We start from the raw sequence: 15,467 nt of genomic DNA, 5'->3' as shown, positions 1-15,467 counted from the left end.
TAGTTATACAGCATTCTAACTGCAATTACACTGCAACATTTCTGCTGTAAAAAAAAAAAAAAGCTGTTATTTTGGACGCAGTACTGCACACTGACTGCAATCTTTTTTCGTAAGTGCCGATGACTAGATGTCGATTAAGGCAGCCCCTCGCACCTCTCTGATTCAGAGGTTGGGTTAAATGGGGGAGACACATTTCGGTTCAATGCATTCAGATGTGCAACTGTATGGGGTCAATTTCACGCCACATGTATTGAGTTCAAAATAAAATAACTCGTGAACATGAAAAATTTAAGTTGAGAATGTAAACATTATATTTTCGAGGACGGGTGAAATAATGGATGTTGAAATGAAAAACAAAACAATTGAAAGCAAAATGTATAGAATTGTAAACAAAGACATCAAAAGCAAAACCCCAAAACTTGTAAGCAAATAATTTTAAAGCGAGAGCAAAACTCTATGACAAATGATAAAAAATATATATATATTTGAAAACGAATGCAAAAATCGTTTTCGGTTAAACTTTCCCAGCAACCAATTATATTGAATACATTTTGCCTACGCTCTTGCCTGCATGTACTACCTTTTGGTTACGCTACTCGTATCTTTGTTTTCGATGTCTGTTTCTTTGCTTTCACTGCCAGTCTTTTCGATTGCGAGTTTTGGCATTATTATCCGTGAAGGGCGTAAACAATGAGTCTCCATTGGTCCGCTAGTTTTGGAGTGACGGTTCGTCTTAACCCAATAAATAACATGATAGACAGGCTTACCTGTTGCACAACGTTTGGCGCAGGAGTACAGCGAACTAGTTACCAACACCTGCGCCGAACGTTGTGCAACAGGTAATTCATATGTTTACCGAAGTAGTTAGATGGTTTGTTATTAAACGTATTATATAGACATGCTTCTAATATCCGTACATTATTGACCCGTGACTGACAATTTTGAAGTACGTTAACTAAAACCCTAAAACGAGGTGACGTCAGACCGTCTACCTAAATAGGCAATAGGAAAAAAAAGCCTGTCTATCGTGTTCATCGACTGGGTTAAGACGAACCGTCACTCCAACACTAGCAGACCAATGGAGACTCATTGTTTAAGCCTTCCTCTAAAACACGCCCTTCACGGAAAAATAATGCCAAAACTCGCAATCGAAAAGACTGGCAGTGAAAGCAAAGATACGAGTAGCGTAACCAAAAGGTAGTACATGCAGGCAAGAGCGTGTAATTGTAATGTGATATTGTACCCCCTAGCTCGATTGTCCATTATATATAATCTATATATACTTGTGTTCCCTTATGTACTTTCTGTATTGATTTGTTGTTAATAAAAATAAAATAATAATAAAATAAATAAATAAAAATATTTTTAAAAGAGCGTAGGCAAAATCTATTCAATTTAATTGGTTGCTGGGAAAGTTTAAAAGAAAACGATTTTTGCATTCGTTTTCAAATATATATATATATTTTTCTCATTTGTCATAGAGTTTTGCTCTCGCTTTAAAATGATTTGCTTACACGTTTTGGGGTTTTGCTTTTAATATCTGATTTTTTTTTACAATGCTATACATTTTGCTTTCAATTGTTTGGTTTTTGATTTCAACATCCATTATTTCACCCGTCCTCGAAAATATAATGTTTACATTCTCAACTTTATTTTTCATGTTCACGATTTATTTTATTTTGAATTCAATACATATGGCGTGAAATTGACCCCATACAACTGACTGACTATGTTTCCCGTTCCAAGCTTTTTGGGCGAGAAAAAGGACAACAATTTGAAGCACCGAAGTCGCATTCCGTTCCAGCAGGTGGCGATAGTGAAATATGTGTTTGCCGCCGTGCTCAAAGGAACGCCCTTCTTTGTTAACCGCATAGTGTCTACGCTATGTTGTTGTAAATGTTCCTGTGATTATCCGCTAGCAAGCTGACACAACTTTTCTCCTCTAAAAATGTCTAAAATAGAGTTATTGAGAATGTTTCTCAGCCAGAGATTGACAATGGCAGCTGAGGAGATATTCGGCGTCGTTGAAGAAACGATAGCAGAGTACCAGGAAGAGAACAGCCGTCTGCGTAGCATGCTGGATATCGTTATTAAACCAGATATACTATTACACAGAATAGGTGTGTGACTGAGGCTGATAGCTGTTATATTTTAAACGTTCTTTGCATATGTCAAGTGATCAATGTCATGATTTATCGACCAATGACAATGTAGCTAGCTAGCTATGTTAGTATCTATCTATCTAAATACCTAGATAACGTTAGCTGTCTAACTAGAATACTATTCATGTCAACATTTTAGATGTTTTATTTAATTCTCTATCCTTCCCTCCAGACATCCAACAGCCCACTCACCCTGTATCTGAAAAGGAGGTGTTCCCTGAGCAGCAACACTGTGAGCAGGAGTGGAGCCCGAGTCTGGGGCAGGAAGACCCACATTACATACAGATAAAAGAGGAACCGGAGGAACTAGAGTCATCTTTGAAAAATGACTCCAACCACCAGGACCTGACTCAGTCCTCACTTCTTTATGAAACCCAAAGTGAAGACTACGAAGAGACGTACTGTCTTCCCAGCACCTCGACTGCACAGAGGAACTACTCTCTACACAGCACCTCCACTGAACAGAACATGATACAGATCAAACCAGAACTTGATGCAGAAGACAATGGAGTATCAGAACCATCCCGTGAGTCTCAGCCCCTCTTTGCAGAAGATACAGAGTCTTCTGCAGCTCAGAGTAAAAACATGAAATGTGTCAAAGGGGTAGAGAGTAGACCTCTGTCAGGTTCAAAGCCACTTAAATCCAAGAATCACCATCAAAGAGATCACAGACAGTAAGAAAACAAAGTGCCTATATCCACTGTAAATTTTGTGGAATGTATTTCTCCTACTTAGCTTCTTTAGTGAATCATGCAAGAAAGCATGCACAGGACAAAGAATGTCTATGTGGTGTGTGTGGAATACACTTAGAGTCCACAGAAAGCATGTTAGATCATATAGAAACCCACGTTGGAGCTAGAGTTTGTCATGTTTGTGGTACATTTTTCCCTGGGAGTGCTGAGCTGAATGATCATATGAAGGTTCATCCAGGGGAGAAATCGTTTCGCTGTCCTGATTGTGGCAAGTGTTTCAGAAAAAATCCAGATCTCACAGCGCACAAGAGGATTCATACAGGGGAGAGACCGTACCGCTGCCAGTTTTGTGGCAAAGGATTCAGTCAGAGTGGAAACCTGGCTGTGCATATGAAGAGCCACTCTGGGGAGAAACCGCATTGCTGCCCTGTTTGTGGGAAATGTTTCAGCAGTAAATCTTATATGAACACACACATGAAGATTCACACAGGGGAGAGGCCATTTTGCTGTCGTTTATGCGGAAAATGTTTCATAAGAAACCCTGATCTGACAATTCACATGAGGACTCATACAGGGGTGAAACCATATACGTGCCAATATTGTGGCCAAGGCTTCAAGCAGAATTATCACCGGAAACTACACATGAAGATCCACATGGGAAAAACCATATCATTGCCATCTTTGTGACATGTATTTCAGCACTAGCACCCAGTCAACCTGGCTTGAGATTTCACATGGAAGAGAAGGCGTCACTGCCATGACTGGCAGAGGCTTTGCATAGACTGGAAGTTTGGCACGGCATAATGACAATGCACAGAATACTTTAGTGTAGAAAATACTGACAGTGGACCTTGTTTGTGATACATGTTTCATTCAGCCGCTTTATTGAGGAAATATTTTTCTTGCAGTTCAACAATTTTGCAACGTTCCTATATGTGGTTGTTTTACCTGTTTTGAATACACTGACTGTAAGTTGCTCTGGGTAAGTGTGTCAACTAAATGACCAAAATGTAAATGCAAGAAGTCCAATTGACACAGGAGAGAAACCATACAATTGTTTTATGAAAAACATACATAATGCAATGATTGCTGCTAAATGCTTAAAATGGATGAACTCCCCTAGAAGATACGAGAAGAACATTCACACGAGGGAGAAAACATAATGACAACCTGACAAAAAACCTCATGACAACATGACAGTTGTCCCGTGTAGGGAGAGTCTTTCAGACAATATGAGAAGTGCATTAAAACATCTCATTCCCTAAATCTACTGTCATTCTTTATTTCTAGGAAATATATCCCTCTTCTTTCTTTAATTAATTGCAGACATGAGAATGTTGAATTAGTGATAGCATTATGGTGTATTCTATTTTTAGCGTACTTTTGTGATCTAGGGAGGCATTGATTGATCTAAACTTCAGATTTGCACCAGCTGTGCAGTATACTACATGTAGGTCTATTTGCTGGATTAGATTTGAAATGTACAGACACTGGAGGAACTCCAACAATAGATTGGGATATACTTATTCAATCTGATCAATGACGAGAGATTAATTAATTTTGCTCAGAAATCAGTGTCCTCTTCTCAAAGGCAGAATAGACTGGTGCAAACTGCAGGAGCTTCACGACCTGCGCCTTCCGCTCCAGCAGGGGACGACAGTGCAAAATGTATTATGTCGTGCACGCACAAAGACTATATAATGACGAGATGCTCATGTCTCCGCCCTAACAATGGGAAGGTAGGCGACGACCTTGGGTAAAAAAAATAAGCCCATGTAAACGCATTGGGCTTGTTTTGGACAGAGTTAGGGGAGAGTGAAACCTCTCGCTTCGCCTCAGCGCTCCTTATATTTTCGACTTGGTAGCTATCTAGCCAACTTTCCTTCTCTACAAATGTCTAAAATAGAGTTATTGAGAATGTTTCTAAACCAGAGATTAATAGCGGCAGCTGAGGAGATATTTGGTGTCGTTGAAGAAACGATAGCAGAGTACCAGGAAGAGGTTTCTCGCACAAGGGAGGAGAACAATCGTCTACGGCTCACGCTCGATATCCGTACTAAGCCAGATATCAAGTTACATAGACACGGTGTGTTATATTTTCAACATTCATTTCAAATGAGACACGATAAGCCATCAATGAAATAAAATGTTGACTGTAGATAGTTCCAATATCTGTAAGAAGATTACTCAATCTTAAACCCATCTAACTACCCGGCTAACAATTCTAGGGAGATTACTTTTTTTTTTATGTTACCCGTAATCGTCCCATGTTTGATTGTCCAGTTTTCCTTTAGTTATGGAAACATTCTATCTTTGTTAGCAAAAATATTCTGATAACCCGTTTAGCATGTTTTGGTGTTAAAGTTAGAACATTCCCTTTAATGTCACACAGATCTTATCAAGAACGTGGCTACAATGTTATCAGACATCATTAATGTTCTAGACGTGCTTTATGGTACGTTGCAAAAACATTTATGTCCGGTTTTCTGAGGGTTAAAGCAACGTCCCACAAATTATACACAGGACATGGTTGCCAAGTTCTCAGAATGTAAGAGATTCGTGTTCTAGACATATTTCATGGGAACATTGCAATAACATTTCTGTGTATCAGTTGTCAGTATGTCGCCTGATTTGTCGGAAAGAAACGTTCTCCACCCAAAAACCATTACACCTTGTTACTGTTGCCAAACCCATTAAGACCCTGATTGGTAATCCATTCACAGCTCTTTGTCTGTTGGCAAGGTTAGGGTTACTCACACACCCACAGTGCTTTTAACACACTGTTTTCAACTACCACATTTGACATAAATGATTACATTGTGCATGTTGATTTATACAGTAATTATTATGCAACATGTCCTCACCTGGGATTTGAACTCGCAACCTATTGGTTCACATCTTCCTGCTACGCCACCATGTCTGTGTCAGTTATCAGTTAATTGGACTATTCTCTCATCATTGATTTGATTGACTTCAACAATTGAAGGGCTTTCTATATTATCTAATGTTTGTGTGGCATATTAAACAGTTTTAATGATACTCCTCAATCACTAGGATCAATATGTTTGTCTTGAGTGTACTTTTAACAGAACTGAGAGTTACTTCAAAGTTCATTCACCCTCCTGCTTACACATATCAAGTTGTTTCAGGTCTACTCAAGTGTCTAGGGAGGAGGGTTAGGGTTTCTTCTTGACAGGGCCTAACTATTGGTGAGTGTTGGGTCAGTAACCAAAAGGTTGCTGGATCGAATCCCCGAGCTGACAAGGTAAAAATCTGTCTTTCTGCCCCTGAGCAAGGCAGATAACCCACTGTTCCCTGGGCGCCAAAGACGTGGATGTTGATTAAGGCAGCCCCCTGCACCTCTCTGATTCAGAGGGGTTGGGTTAAATGCGGAAGACACATTTCAGTTGAAGGCATTCAATTGTACAACTGACTAGGAATCCCCCTTTCCCCAATGAGTTCATGCCCTAGAGCAGGGCTATCCAACTCTGTTCCTAGAGAGCTACCATCCTGTAGGTTTTCACTCCAACCCTAATCTAGCACACCGTATTATCCTAATTAGCTGGTGGATACACTGAATCAGGTTAGTTACAACTGGGGTTGGAATGAAAACCTACAGGAGGGTAGCTCTCCAGGAACAGGGTTGGAGAGCCCTGCCCTAGAAATAACCCTCATTGGGACAGTCGTTAGGTTGTTCGTCATTGGTGCTAGTGGCCTTGGTTTGAGACCCGCAGGAGAGTCGACCTACTCTCACATTCTTAGCAATATGTTAGTCATTATTTGGCAACAGTTACAACACAACAGTGTTTGAAGTAAATCTCTGTTAAAAGTACACCCAAGAAAATATTTTATTGATCATAGTGATTCAGAAGTATCATTAAAACAGGTTAATATGACCCATCAATATTAGGCAACTATAGAGAAATCCCTTAAATTGCTGGAATAAGAAAATAAAAAATAAATAAGAGAATAATCAGATGAACTGACAGCCTACTTTACACAGACATGATGGCGTAGCAGGAAGATTGGAGTACTGTGAATTAAGGGGTTGAGAGTTCAAATCCCAGGTTTGGACATGTTGAATAATAATTACTGATTAATTGAACATGCACAATGTAATTATGTAGGTCAAATATGGAAGTTGAAAACACAGTATTTTAAAAGCACTCCGTGTAATAGTTTCCCTAACCTTGCCAACAGACAAAGAGTTGTAAATGAATCAGTGGTTTACCAATCAGGGCCTTAATTGGCTTGGCAACAGTAACAAGACGTGATGTGTAAAACATTTTATATTGTGGACACAAATGTTTTTGCAACGTTCCTATTAAACATGTCTCGAACATTAATATCTCATGTTCTGAGAACATGTATGTTTGGTGGGACATTGATGGAATATTCTCCTAACCAGCAGAAAACTGGAGACATGAATGTTCTTGCAACATTCCCATGAAACATGTCTAGAACATTAATATATTACGTTCTGAGAACATGGTAACCATGTTCTGGGTATGTTCTATTTGACATTAAGGGAATGGTCTCTTGGAAACATGCCTTGCACATCCCGGGAACATTCCTAAGAAAACGTTAGTTAATGACCGAATGAGACGCTTAAGGAAATATTCAAATAAAGTTGTGGGAACATTTTGTTGTTAGCTGGGTACATTAAGTCAGCTCTTGAATGTTCTATTTCATCCCTCTCTCCTCTCCAGATCTCCAGCAGCTAACTGTCACCGTGTCTGATGAGGTGGTGTCCCCTGAGCAGCAGGAGTGGAGCCCCAGTCTGGGGCAGAAGGACCCAGAACCCACACGGATGAAAGATGAACCAAGGACCAGTCAGGAGGATGAGAATCCTTTCAATGAGTTTATAAACTCTTACGGCTGTGTATCAAGTGACTATTATCAGGACCCAACTCAGTCCTCACTTGAAGAGAGGTACTCTCTACCCAGCACCTCAACTGAACAGATCAAAACAGAACCTTATGTAGAAGACTATGGTGTATCAGAACCAACCAGAGAGTCTCAGCCCTTCTCTGCAGTAGATAGAGAGTGTTCTGCAGCTCAGAGTGAAAACAGAGGACATATTGACAGGATGGAGAGTGGAGGACCTCTGTCAGGTCTAACGTTAAAGCCACTCAAATCAAAGAGAACAAAGACGGTAAAAGGACAAAGTTCTCATAGTGTTAAGGACAGGAAATTGAACCATCTAAAATCACACTCGAGACCCAGTGTAAGCTGGGATGCTTCTCCTAGTTGTAAGGTATGTGGAAAGCAATTTGACTCCATGGCTTCTTTATTAAATCACGTGCAAACGCACACACAGGATAAAGAACATCTTTGTGGTGTGTGTGGAAAATTCTGTCAGTCCACAGAAAGTATGATAGATCACCTACAAACTCACATCGGAGCAAAGTGTTGTCATGTTTGTGGTAAATATTTTGCTTGGGATGCTTTCCTGAAAAGGCATTTGAGGAGTCATACAGGGGAGAAGCCGTTTCGCTGTCATCATTGTGGCAAAGGATTCAGTCAGAGTGGAAACCTGGCTGTGCATATGAAGAGCCACTCTGGGGAGAAACCACATCGCTGCCCTGTTTGTGGCAAATGTTTCAGCAGAAACCCTGATCTGACAGTGCACATCAGGACTCATACAGGGGTGAAACCATATAAGGGCAGTATTGTGGCCAAGGATTCAAGCAGAATTATCACCGGAAACTACACATGAAGATCCACTTGGGAAAAACCATATCATTGCCATCTTTGTGACATGTATTTCAGCACTAGCACCCAGTCAACACGCATGAGATTTCACATGGAAGAGAAGGCGTCACTGCCATGACTGGCAGAGGCTTTGCATAGACTGGAAGTTTGGGAATACATAATGACAATGCACAGAATACTTTAGTGTAGAAAATACTGACAGTGGACCTTGTTTGTGATACATGTTTCACTCGGCCGCTTTATTGAGGAAATATTTTTCTTGCAGTGACTGTTGATATGTGGTTATTTTACCTGTTTTGAATGTACTAACTGTAAGTTGCTCTGGGTAAGACAGTGCAATTATGTTTCACTGTTAGTCTACACCTGTTCCTTACAAAGCGTGTCACAAAAAGAAAATGGATTTGATTGCTGCTAAATGCTTCAAATGGATGAAGTCCCCTAGAAGGTACGAGAACATTCACAAGAGGGAGAAAACATAATGACAACCTGATGAAAATCCTCCTGGAAACATGGCAGTTGTCCCGTGTAGGGAGAGTCTTTCAGACAATACAAGAAGTGCATTAAAACATGTCGTTCTCTGAATCGACTGGCTTTATTTCTATGAAATACAGTGCCTTCAGAAAGTATTCATACCCCTGGACTTATTCCACATTTTGTTGTGTTACAGCCTGTATTCAAAATTGATTCATATTTTCTCACCCATCTACACACAATACCCCATAATAACGAAGTGGAAACATGTTTTTAGAAATGTATTGAAAATGAATTACAGAAATATCTCATTGACGTATGCACGCCCCTTAGTTCAGGTGCATCCAATTTCCTTTGATCATCCTTGAACTGTCGCTACAACTTGATTGGAGTCCCCCTGTGGCCAATTCAATTGTTCAGACATGATTTAGAAAGAAACACCTGTCTATATAAGGTAACACAGTTGACAGTGCATGTCAGAGAGGGCAGATAGGCAATCTAGGGCACTCAGGATGTGCGATGGTGCATTTAAAACTACACCGGTTGAGGCTTTACAAGTAGATAATGGGGAAATGCCACTATCCCTTAGCGTTAAGTGTACCCTGGCATACTGGGCAAGACTGAAGGGTAGTACGGTAGTGTTAAAGGAATTTCATTCCTATATGTTCATCAACCAATTTAATTAAAACACTCTGCCCATTTCTAAGAATTTGTAAGATAGTTATTTGCATAAAATGGACAGAAACCAGTCTCAAAATCAATCAATCAATAGCGTTTATTCTCGAGAGTACTGCCCATAAAATCATGTACATTAGTTTATATACCTCATTATTTCGTCATAACTGTCTCTCCTCCTCTCGGATACAATGGCAATATAGTTCACAAGCCTTCCCACATTGTCTGCCACCTGTTAAACAATCTACTCCTAGCCCAAGGTCTCTCCCCTCCCTGGGTAGAGACAGAATGTCCTGTAAGGAACACAGCATTCCAGCCGGTCTGACGATAGCTCCATTCGTTTCTAACATGGAACAGAAAGTCCTTGTTCTAATTCTTGACTAAAACTACACACATTATATTCAGTATTATGATTATAATAAGATTCATACATCCATACAGTAACATAGTAGTATTCTGTTTAGTTATAGTTCTAAGTTAAATGTATACATAATTTAGTCATTATTCATAAAAATCCCATAACAGGTAGATCATCCTACACTGACAGTATTGGAAGACTGCTGGTAATATGAAAGATATCAAAAGAGGGGTTTTGACCCAGAGATTTGGAAAAGGGGTTTATAAAGATGGACTCAGGGAGCTTGTTATAGGGCCATCTGTGGCAATAGGAAATGTATCACTGTGGTTTTATACAAGACCACATGTCAATTTTAGCCTGATCGAAGAGAAGAAACGGTGGTGTGAAGAAGATCATGGAGCAACAATAGTGGATCACTATAATACTAATCAGTTTTATTACTGTCTTGCAGTGCATACAGATGGTTCAAAGGATCCCATGAATTGGAAGACAGGAGCAGGTGCATTTATTCCTGAGTTCGATGTTAATCTATGCAAGAGGCTAACAAATGATTTATCTGTAGATTCAACAGAAATGGTTGTGAAAATTGTTGGATTGCAATGGATAGAGGAGGTGCAACCAGGAAGAATAGCAATATGTTCGGACTCTGCATCTGTTTTGTGTAGTTTAAGATCTGGAAAGCATTTCGCTACATCCACAATAACGTGCTAAATGTGTTTGTGACAAATAATATTAGATTTTGATTTGAAAGTCAGAACATGAGGATTTATGGGTATAAATAATGATGCTGTTGTTGGTCTTACAAAGAAATGGTACTGAAATTCAGTTCTGTTGGATTCCAGCTCATAAAGGAGTTAATGGAAATTATATAGTAGATATAATAGCCAAAAAAGCAGTGAAATTATATTGTGGATATACAGGTGCAGTTGGGTAGAGAGGAAATTAAAACATTGATTTGGAAAAATGGGTTAGATTGCTGGCAGAGACAATGGGATGAAAGTAGTAAAGGCAGACATTTTTATAGTACAAGGAAATCTGTACAGGAGATAGTGTCATATAATGGGAACAGAAGGGAGGAAGTTATGTTGTGTAGGATGAGATTAGGGCATACGGAATTGAATTAATCTTGGAAATTGATAGGGAAGCATGGTACTGGAATGTGTAATGGCTGTATGGTAGAGGAAATGGAACATATTATTTTGTGAAATGTGTGATGTAGAAAGGGAGAGGTTGTTTGACAGGGTCAGAGAGGTTGGACGGGAATAGGGAGAAGGTGGTATTTTATGTGGAGATGACGGGAGTAGTGAGGTTTGTAGAGAATTATTTTATTTTATTAGAAATTCAGGGTTAGTTGAGAGAATATAGTGGTATATATAGGTTGTGACCGGCCTCACAATCCAGAACAGTAGGTGGTGGTGTATGCACCTGCCAGTTGGTTGCGATTTGCCAATAAAAACTTAAAGAAGTGCATGTCAAAGCAGAATCTATACCATGAAGTCCAAGGAACTCTGTAGTTCTCTGAGATGCAATTGTGATGAGGCATATAGCTGGGGAAGGGTATAAAACAATGTCTAGAGTGTTGAAAGTTTCCCAGAGCTCAGTGGTCTCCATCGTTGGGAAATTGAAAAAAATGTGGAACTACCCAGACTCTGCCTAGAGCTTGCCTTCCGACCAAACGGAGCAACCGGGCAAGAAGGACCTTGGTCAGGGAGGTGACCAAGAACGCAATGACCACTCAGAGTTCCTTGGCTGTGACGGGAGAACCTGCCAGAAGGACAACAGTCTTTACAGCACTTCACCAATCTGGGATTTATGGGAGAGTGGCCAGACGGAAGCCACTCCTGAGAAAAAGGCACATGACGGCATGCCTGGAGTTTGCAAAAAAAGGAATGTGAAAGACAGATCATAAGGCAAAAGATTCTGTGGTCTGGTGAGACAAATTGAATACTTTGGCCTGAATGCAAAGCTCTATGTCTGGAGGAAACCAGACACAGCTCATCACCCGTCTAATACCGTCCCTACTGTGAAGCATGGTGGAGGCAGCATCATGCTATGGGGATGCTTTTCAGCAGCAGGGACTGGAAGACTGGTAAGGATAGATGAAACAATGAATGGAGCCAAATACAGGCAATACTTAATGAGAACCTGATCAGAGTGCAAATGACCTTGGACTGGGGTGAAGATTTGCATTCCAACAGGACAGTGACCATAAGCAAACAGCCAAAGAAACATTGGAATGGCTTAAGTCGCTCAGCCGAAGCCCAAACTTGAATCCCATTGAAAATCTGTGGAAAGACTTGAAGATTGCTGTTCATCGCCGCTCCCCATCTAACTTAACAGAGTTTGAGAAAATCCCCAAATCCAGATGTGCAAAGCTGATAGACATACCCAAGACAACTAAAAGCTGTAATCGCCTCCAAAGGTGCTTCTACAACGTATTGACTCAGTGGTGTGAATACTTATTTAAATGAGATATTTATGTATTTCTAAAAACATATTTTCACTTTGTCATTATGAGGTACTGTGTGTAGATGGGTGAGATTCTTTTTTTTTTTTAAATACATTTTGAATTCAGACTAACAACAAAATGTGGAATAAGTCAAGGGTTATGAATACTTTTTGAAGGCACGGTACATCACTCCTCTTCTCTTTCTTTAATTAATTGCAGACATGAGAATGTTGGATTAGTGATAGCATTATGGTGTATTTTATTTTTTGTGTACTTTAGTGATCTAGGGAGGCATTGATTGATCTCAACTTCAGATTTGCACCAGTAGTGCTGTAGCAGCGCCACCAGCTGTGCAGTCTACTACATGTAGGTCTATGTGCTGGGCTTTAATAGAAATGCACACACTGGAGGACCTCCAAGAATAGATTGGGAAATACTTATTCAATCTGATCAATGATGAATTAATTTTGCCTATTAATCAGCCCTCTTCTCAAAAGCAGCACAGCTGGCGCCACCTGCAGGATCGCGACGACCTGTGCCTGCCGCTCCAGTAGGGGGCGACAGTGCAAAATGTATTATACCGTGCACGCACAAAGACTGGCAGCGCTCTTTGTCTTGTTGACTTTGTTTATGTTGGTAGCTAGCTGGCTAACTTGGCTAGCTAGACAGCTTTTCTTCAAAAAAAATATGTCTAAAATGGAGTACTTGAGAGTGTTTCTCAACCAGAAATTAATAGCTGCAGCTGAAGAGATATTTGGTGTCGTTGAAGAAACGATAGCAGAGTACCAGGAAGAGGTTTCTCACACAAAGGAGGAGAACAGCCGTCTACGGAGCATGCTTGATATTCGTTCTAAGCCACAGATCAAGTTACATAGACGAGCAGGTGTGTATTTCTTTTAATAACGTTAATTTCATATTAATTACGATTAGCTTTCAATTTAATAATTTTTTTACAGTATTTACAAAACCAAGGTCTGTAAAAGATAATTATTGTAAGCCTAGCTACGTCTCAAGTCAGCTTTTGAGTTTTTTCCCCCCATTATCTCCAGACCTCCAGCAGCTCACTGTCACCGTGTCTGATGAGCAGCAGGATTGGAACCCCAGTCTGGGGCAGAAGGACCCAGAACCCACACGGATGAAAGATGAACAGAATGAACCAAGGACCAGTCAGGAGGATGAGAATCCTTTCAATGAGTTTATAAACTCTTACGGCTGTGTATCAAGTGACTATTATCAGGACCCAACTCAGTCCTCACTTGAAGAGAGATACTCTCTACCCAGCACCTCAACTGAACAGATCAAAACAGAACCGTATGTAGAAGACTATGGTGTATCAGAACCAACCAGAGAGTCTCAGCCCTTCTCTGCAGTAGATAGAGAGTGTTCTGCATCTCAGAGTGAAAACAGAGGACATATTGACAGGATGGAGAGTGGAGGACCTCTGTCAGGTCTAACGTTAAAGCCACTCAAATCAAAGAGAACAAAGACGGTAAAAGGACAAAGTTCTCATAGTGTTCAGGACAGGGAATTGAACCATCTAAAATCACACTCGAGACCCAGTGTAAGCTGGGATGCTGCTCCTAGTTGTAAGGTATGTGGAAAGCAATTTGACTCCATGGCTTCTTTATTAAATCACGTGCAAATGCACACACAGGATAAAGAACATCTTTGTGGTGTGTGTGGAAAATTCTGTCAGTCCACAGAAAGTATGATAGATCACCTACAAACTCACATCGGAGCAAAGTGTTGTCATATTTGTGGTAAATATTTTGCTTGGGATACTTTCCTGAAAAGGCATTTGAGGAGTCATACAGGGGAGAAGCCGTTTCACTGTCATGATTGTGGCAAAGGATTTACTCAGCGTGGACACCTAAACTTACATATGAGGAGCCACACAGGGGAGAAACCACATCAATGCCAGGATTGTGGCAAATGTTTCAGCCAGAATACATCTCTGATAGTGCACATGAGGACTCACACAGGGGAGAAGCCATACATGTGTCCTGTGTGTAGGAAATGCTTTACCACATCAAGTATGTTAAAGAAGCATCAGACAGCTCACAAATATGTAGGTGTCGTGAATGTGGCCAATGCCACAATGGATTCAGACCATACCGAGCCACGTGAAGAGGGTTTACAAGGAGGAGAACACATGACTGATCCCTGTGTGGGGGGAGAGAATCAGACAGCAGACTGAGACACGTGAGAGGAGAATCAGGAGATAGCTCTCCTCAGGACACTGCTCTCTGATGAATATCACGTTCTTACAGAGAGCAGTTAGTGGGTTTCAGAGCAACAGGAGTCCCTGCTCATTAGTTATAGGATGACACAGAGGACATGATGTGATCCACTGTTCTCTGTCTGTATATAAACCTTGCATTGGTCTTGAGAGTAATATGTCTTGTTCTGGTAATATGTCACAATACATCTGCCCTGATGTTGCAAACAGCCTAGTATTCAGAATGTTTGTTCCCTTGTGTTTAATGTGGCAAGATCTTCCATACACCAAATGTCATACTTACCTCTGAGCCTAATGCCAAAATGCACCAAGGGGAAAAAATCGATTTCATTTCATGTGTATTTACATGTATAGAGAATTGGTATGATACAGTTACGCTATGTTCAATGGGAACTAAATATACCACCTGAAATGAGAGCTTCTTCTTTCAACCAACCCAGATATTGTACATTCCCAGACATGCATTAAGTACTACAGAATAAATGGCTGATAATGTGTTCATTGAAGTGTCTTTTTTTCAGCTTCTCTCTTCTCTGGCAGCGTTGTGGGATCATGTTGGGAACACCAACCATGCAACCATTATCTGATGAAATCAATACAAGTGTTAGGAACATCTTTAAATAAAAGCCCTCTGTAAAGGCAGTGGAAATATCTCTGAGCTGTCTATCAAATGGCTGCATCTACACACTAATCATTTAGTGAGTTA

The 15,467-nt window shown here is 40.4% G+C and overlaps 2 protein-coding genes and 1 pseudogene across 2 annotated transcripts; all 3 read left to right on the top strand.

Moving 5' to 3' along the window:
• Positions 1-1,842: 1,842 nt before the first annotated feature.
• On the top strand, positions 1,843-4,120 carry LOC139573366 (zinc finger protein 501-like; annotated as a pseudogene).
• A 511-nt stretch (positions 4,121-4,631) lies between these two features.
• Positions 4,632-9,148, top strand: LOC139573363 (gastrula zinc finger protein XlCGF48.2-like). The gene is made up of 2 exons (XM_071396721.1): positions 4,632-4,940; positions 7,564-9,148. Exons 1-2 carry the CDS (start codon positions 4,748-4,750, stop codon positions 8,571-8,573), a joined length of 1,203 nt encoding a protein of 400 aa, XP_071252822.1. The 5' UTR covers positions 4,632-4,747; the 3' UTR covers positions 8,574-9,148.
• A 3,955-nt stretch (positions 9,149-13,103) lies between these two features.
• On the top strand, positions 13,104-15,258 carry LOC139573364 (gastrula zinc finger protein XlCGF48.2-like). Its single transcript, XM_071396722.1, has 2 exons — positions 13,104-13,405; positions 13,572-15,258. The coding sequence occupies exons 1-2, from the start codon at positions 13,153-13,155 to the stop codon at positions 14,717-14,719; spliced, it is 1,401 nt and encodes a 466-aa protein (XP_071252823.1). The 5' UTR covers positions 13,104-13,152; the 3' UTR covers positions 14,720-15,258.
• The last annotated feature ends 209 nt before the right edge of the window (positions 15,259-15,467 follow it).

Source organism: Salvelinus alpinus, chromosome 4 (genome assembly GCF_045679555.1).
Source record: "Salvelinus alpinus chromosome 4, SLU_Salpinus.1, whole genome shotgun sequence".
Classification (NCBI taxonomy): Eukaryota; Metazoa; Chordata; class Actinopteri; order Salmoniformes; family Salmonidae; genus Salvelinus; species Salvelinus alpinus.
Note: the sequence above shows the minus strand (reverse complement) of the source record. Positions and strands in the feature narration are given on the sequence as shown.

Coding starts and splice junctions, on each gene's coding strand:
- LOC139573363 (XM_071396721.1), top strand. CDS start 4,748: ATGTCTAAAATAGAGTTATTGAGAATGTTTCTAAACCAGAGATTAATA. Junction 4,941..7,563: donor TATCAAGTTACATAGACACG/GTGTGTTATATT, acceptor TCTCCTCTCCAG/ATCTCCAGCAGCTAACTGTC.
- LOC139573364 (XM_071396722.1), top strand. CDS start 13,153: ATGTTGGTAGCTAGCTGGCTAACTTGGCTAGCTAGACAGCTTTTCTTC. Junction 13,406..13,571: donor CAAGTTACATAGACGAGCAG/GTGTGTATTTCT, acceptor CATTATCTCCAG/ACCTCCAGCAGCTCACTGTC.